The 6,432-nt window shown below is 44.3% G+C and overlaps 1 protein-coding gene across 1 annotated transcript in view; it reads left to right on the top strand.

Moving 5' to 3' along the window:
- Positions 1-2,784, top strand: part of C4H10orf88 (chromosome 4 C10orf88 homolog) — a 10,362-nt gene extending 7,578 nt beyond the window's left edge. The window contains exon 5 of the mRNA XM_066601148.1: positions 2,030-2,784. Coding sequence (XP_066457245.1) covers positions 2,030-2,276 — 247 coding nt within the window. The 3' untranslated portion in view covers positions 2,277-2,784. The remainder of the gene's footprint in view (positions 1-2,029) is intronic.
- The last annotated feature ends 3,648 nt before the right edge of the window (positions 2,785-6,432 follow it).

The raw sequence follows: 6,432 nt of genomic DNA, 5'->3' as shown, positions 1-6,432 counted from the left end.
TTCTTCTCTTGGCATCAGAGCTCAGATATTGAAATCCGTGATGCCAGAAGAATGGCACACGACCGCTGCAGCCTCTGATTTGTTGCCGTGGTCAGGTGATGTCCTTCCAGTCTTTGTTCATGAAGGCGGGAACTACATCGCTGGGATAACAAATGGGTGAGTATGGCTGCTTTTATTATCTTAAAGGAGATGTCCCGCGCCGAAACGGGTTTTTTTTTTTTTAAACCCCCCCCCCCCGTTCGGCGCGAGACAACCCCGATGCAGGGGTTAAAAAAACCACCCGCACAGCGCTTACCTGAATCCCGGCGGTCCGGTGACTTCAATACTTACCGCTGAAGATGGCCGCCGGGATCTTCTACCTTCGTGGACCGCAGCTCTTCTGTGCGGTCCACTGCCGATTCCAGCCTCCTGATTGGCTGGAATCGGCACGTGACGGGGCGGAGCTACACGGAGCCGCTCTCTGGCACGAGCGGCTCCATAGAAGAAAGCAGAAGACCCGGACTGCGCAAGCGCGGCTAATTTGGCCATCGGAGGGCGAAAATTAGTCGGCACCATGGAGACGAGGACGCTAGCAACGGAGCAGGTAAGTATAAAACTTTTTATAACTTCTGTATGGCTCATAATTAATGCACAATGTATATTACAAAGTGCATTAATATGGCCATACAGAAGTGTATAGACCCACTTGCTGCCTCGGGACAACCCCTTTAACACAGATGCACCTATATATAATAATAATCTTTATTTGTATAGCGCCAACATATTCCGCAGCGCTTACATAGACAGGGGGGAATACAGAAAGACAAAATACAAACATTACAGAACCACGGTTACATATAGTAATCAGTTGATGGAAACAATAGGGGTGAGGGTCCTGCTCCAACGAGCTTACATATATAAAAATTGTCCGCTCTCGGATAAGCCCTTTTAAAGGGGATTTTATGGAAATAAATTCTTTTGCTTTCGGGTTCAGATCTACATCAGCGAGTTTGTTTTGAGCCTCTGGACAAAATAGCGCCACCAGCTTCGCTCTTTTGTCCAGGAAAATGCCGAGTAGCATGCCGGAAGGCCGTCGGACCCCATTATAGTCAATGTGTTCCACCGGGTGCGATTCAGATCTGGCATGTGCTGAACCGGGCGCATCTGGCATTTTTGTTTGGCTCCTATGACAGCGCGAAATGATGGAAATTATACCAGCGAAGCAAGAGAGATGTAAACGTGACCTTCGAATGAAAGGTTGGCCAACTTTTAAATTGCTTGCATGCTGTCGGTGAATAAAAACATTTTTGTTTCCATTCAGAGGCTAAAACAACTTTTTCCAACCTAGTTTTACTTAGTCTATTGCGTTGTGCTACTGTAGGTGAGAACCATCAGCCTAGATTCTGGGATAGGGTAGGTTTGTACTGCTGCGGCATGGATTGTATGAAAACCACATTCTGCTACATTTGCAATAACTGTTTTCTCATACGCCACTAGAGATGCGTGAACGTACTCGTTTAGGGCGATTTCGCAATCGAGCACCGCTTTTTTCGAGTAACTGACTACTTGGGCGAAAAGGTTCGGGGGGCACCGGGGCTAAGCGGGGGGTTGCAGTGGGGGGAGAGAGAGAGCTCCCCCCTGTTCCCCAATTCTTCCCCCCCGCTCCACCACGGCGCCCCCCCCCCCCCCCCCGAATCTTTTCGTCCAAATAGTCAGTTACTCGAAAAAAGCGCTGCTCAATTGCGAAATCGCCCTAAACGAGTACATTCGCTCATCTCTATACGCCTCTCTTGGCACAGAGTCCCTGGAGTAAGATCCAGCTCGCCTCTTAATAAATCTGGTGCATTTCTGGCCGTTCATGCACTAGGATGTTAAATCTACGTGCGCGGATGTCCATTTAGTCTATTCTCTATACTTGTTTTTGCAGTAAATTTGGTGAACTTGGAAGTACAGCTTGTTCAAGAAATAGCCATCTCTTTTACACTTCTGTTGTGACGCACGACTCTTCTTACATTAATTTTTAAATCTCCCCCATTATGTATTATTGCAGAGAAGCAAAGGCTGATCCGGCGTTGGAGAAACTTCTGTCGGCACACATGGAGCGTATGGAGAGGACACTTATGGCACATATTGATCAGAGAATGAGAAGTTTACAGCAGCATCTGGATACCAGACTGGACCGGCTAATACATCTAATGCAGAGCAATTCCTCATCCAAAAACTCTGCAGAAAAACTAGTCAACGGCCAAAGTGGTCACCAGCAGGGGTCTGACGGTGAAGAATTGACCATGCATTAGTAAGGGGACATGCCCGCCCTCCTCTGGGAGTCTCTGCATGAACGCTTTCATGGTCTCTAAGGGTTCTGTATCAGTAAAGTCAGCGGTGAATCTGTTTAAATTAATAGTTTTCGCCTAAGAAAAGATAGATGAATGCAGAAGCAATGTGACCTATAGGGAATCTGTCACCATCTTTATGCCGTCCTCTCTGAGAGCAGTATATGAAGTGACAGGAATGCTGATCTGGGATATGTCTGTTGTACGTATCTGTTTTGCAGAGTTTGGAGAAAGTTGCATTTTATTAGTAGCAGCCAAGCATAGGGGACTTGTCTTCGATATTCATGAGCTTCGGTTATCTCGGCCACTCGCAGCGCCAGCCCACTCTGCCCTCCAGCCACTGGCTGACGACGGTCTTCCTATCGGGCCTTATTCACTTGGGCGAGCGTGATTTCGGTTAGTGAAGAAAAAAAAAAAAGACTGAGTGTTTTGTGCTTATTTACATCAGCTTTGTTGCGTTTTTACCATGCGAGTCAGAAACGCTCTTTTCTCCTTAGGGAGAGCAACTATATACTATAAACTAAGTGAGGAGACTCAAATGGCCACGCAGGAGCGTGCGTGGCCATTTGAGTCTCCTCACTTAGTTTATAGTATATAGTTGCTCTCCCTAAGGAGAAAAGAGCGTTTCTGACCCCTGTCCCAGGCCTCTCACTAGCAAAAGCCAGACTCCTACTGTACACTGATGATGGGCAATAACCCGGAAACAGCTGTATGTACGTGGGGTCTGGCTTTGCTTTTCATTCCCAGTCATTGTAACAAGACTTGTATAAAAAGTCCCACTTTGACTCGAAGGAATGCTGCCTTTCAATAGGTGGCACTGTGGAGGATTTATTCCATCCCCCTTATTTACCATGCGAGTATAATTCCAAACTATTACACAGATGCGCCAGACATATCGGAGAGGGAAGCATGAAGATGATGGCTGATTCACTTTTTAAAGTGAATGTGTCTTCAGAAAATGAAATATTGTTTAAATCACGTTTTTATGTTAATATATTTTTGAACTTCTGACTGATTTATATTTATTTTTTTAATTTTTGATCCCATGATCTAAGATTAAAATAAATCCTAAAATCCTGCAGTTTTCATGCTGACCACTAATCCTAATAGTCTGAAACTGTTCTGTAGAGAAAACTTTTCAGCAGTCATCTCATTATGACAGGCAGGATTACAATTGCTGGTAACATACACTCAGTATGTATGTATATGTGTGTGTAATCAAATTCATTACGGGGTCCACTATTTACAATAGTTGGATGCAGCTCACCTCCTCCCCCTCCCTGCACAATGGCCTCTTTGCACATATCACCGAGCATGCCTACAGCACTCTCCCAATACGAGTAATTTCCATATTATTGCATCTATGTCCTTGATGCTGCTGTGCACAGCAGGAAGCGGCGGACCATTATTAAACTTGGGTGGTCAAAGTGAAAACTATAAGGTATTGGAATTTATCAAATATTCATAACATGGAAAATGTTAAAAAAAAATTACAAAACACGATTAGCATAAAAACGTAAACAATTGTTCATTTTCTGGTAAATCATTGCCTGTAAAGGTTGCGTCCGCCTTTGCAAACTATGTTTTAATCCTGTCAATGCATATGAAATGGAAAATGACGTCCCTTTGTACCAGATATTTGAGTTAAAAAAAAAAAAAAATTCCTGCTGGTTTGTTCCTTCAGCTCTTATGCAAATCTTTGTGTCTCCATGGTAACAGACAACAAACACTGTAGTCAGATCCTGCAGTCATTCCTTGCTATCAGTCTTCTACTTCCCGCTCACCTAGTATGTTTGCACAAAGTTGGGCCAACTGGCTGAAGGACTGCAGGATTACTCTCCGCAGAATTTGTTTGCTGCCATCATGGAGACTCAGAGTCTGTATAGGAGCTGGAGATAAAAAACGGTAGGAATGTTTTAGTTAATGCCTGTTACAAAGTTGCTGTATTGTTCATTTTCCATTTATTGGGATAATAAAAAAAAAACTGGTTGTGAAGGTGGACCGAGCCATTATCCTCTGTATAGCCCTTTTATTACACACTACCAGCCGCTCACCGGTTGAGTCGTCTTTGCGAGTCTTTTCTTTGATGGAGAGGTACGGTATCTTCATCTATGCGCTGCTTATCTGGGCTGCATTGTATACTGTGCTTTATGAGCAGGGGGGGTTCCTCAGCACAACAAATTTTGGTAAAAGCTGTAATAATGCCGATCTGCGAGGGTGCAACTGCTGAAACCCCTGCAATCCCTAGAACTAAGGGGCTGGTAAAGCATTGGACCTCCCTCCCACCTATCAGCAAGTGATGGAGTACCCTTATTTTAGTTACTCATTTTTAACTTTTCCAGATTTTTTTGTAGCTCTTTAAAAAGTCTTACAACTTTGCAAATTCTTCTCTTTACTGTTTGCGCACCAATCTTGAGTTCCTCATCATATATAAAGCTGCTGTCAGAATACTGCAGAGCTCCGTTTCTACCTCGTAGTCCTGCAGAATTATGAATTTAGTGTTTAAAAGTGGTTTCCAGGTCGTTAATATTGATCCTCAGGATTGGGGTTGGCGACTCAGGATCCGCACTGATTGCCGGGCCGCAGTCATTGTGCACAGCGCTGGAAGCATATAGCGCTGTCATCATTGCACTTGCTCAGTTTGGTACTACAGCCACCACTGTAGTACCGAAATGGGCTACTGTACTATAGACAGCGCTATCAGTGGGTCTGGCAATCATCTGATTGGTGGGAGTCCCGAGTGCTGGACCTCAGCAATCCACTATTGAAGGTCTAGCCTGAGGATAGGTCATCAATAGCAAAAGTCTCGAACAATCCCTTCAATAAAGACCATTGCTTCCTGTAAGGCCTCATTAACATCTGTGCTTTGGCTGCCGTTCGGAATTCCTTTTTAATACTCCACTATCGGAGCAGTAAAATCCCTCCCCGAACGGATCCATCCTATGACTGAATCAAATGGCGCCAAATGGACCCCATTACCTCTAATAAGGTCCTACTGGTTTCCATTGTGCCCTCTTGGCATGTTCCTGGGCTGATTTAGCGCTGATTTTATGCTGCAGGCTCTAGAAATATATGCGGCCTAACTAAGGATTGGCGCAAGTCAAGTAAAACTAAACTGTTGAAGTTACTGGACCGCTGACGTGGTGTAACCTGTGGACATCATCTAAGGAACTGAAACTTGCTGGTTCTAAGGAAGATCTTGGTCATTATATTTTACCTCCTGGCAGTCGTCCTGCCATCAATGCCTATTTTTTTAAAATATCATTATTAAAGGGGTTTTCCACCAGACAAACCACCCGAGAACCCTGAAATAATTTGCCAAGTTATTACTTGATCTCCAGGACAGGGTCGAAGTTGGTGTTTCCGAAATCTTCATCCTTCCAGTAGCCTCTGTGTCATTCTGCAAACCTGTAAGACGTCTGTTTATGGGGCAGTACTGAAGCTGGCAGCACCCTCTTTCCACTGGTTCGGAAAGTTATGCCCACTGTAGCATCTATACTTATAATGCAGGAAGGGGGGTTGACTTGCATCGCAAGGAGGCTGTTGGACAAATGCCATTCATCACATGATCTGCGACAGCAATGACACAACGTCCAGCGCTATGTGACTGTCGCTGTGGGTATGAGAAGCCCTGGATCTTGGTAACATAGTTCGTAAGGCCGAATGAAGACAACGTCCATCTAGTCCAGCCTGTCCATCCTCCTGTGTTGTTGATCCAGAGGAAGGCAAAAAAAGTCATTTATTTTACGACCAGAGCAAGATACATTTTTAGTGTCTGGGAAAACCCCTTTAATGTTATATTCTGTTCTTATATGTAGCTAACTATTGTCTGTCTCCGTCCAGAGAAGCTTGTATGTATCACTGATACTGTCAAAAGTGGTGGCATTGAAATGTGTTTATCCGAAAATGTTCCCTCTCTATATATCTATTACAACAGTATTTAATGCAACGTGTAACATTTGTATTAAAGGCTTTTATGATTCGCGAGCGGGCGATACAAGTGTTGAGCATGAGATTCTCCACAATTGTTTTCCTTTTTTTTTTTTTTTTTTTTTGGCGATGGGAGGGGGCTTAAAGGGGTTCTGCCAAGTTTCCTGCAAGGACGAAAAGCTGATCAGCA

This window comes from Eleutherodactylus coqui, chromosome 4 (assembly GCF_035609145.1).
Source record: "Eleutherodactylus coqui strain aEleCoq1 chromosome 4, aEleCoq1.hap1, whole genome shotgun sequence".
NCBI classification, from domain to species: Eukaryota; Metazoa; Chordata; class Amphibia; order Anura; family Eleutherodactylidae; genus Eleutherodactylus; species Eleutherodactylus coqui.
This window is presented reverse-complemented; position numbering and strand designations above follow the sequence as displayed.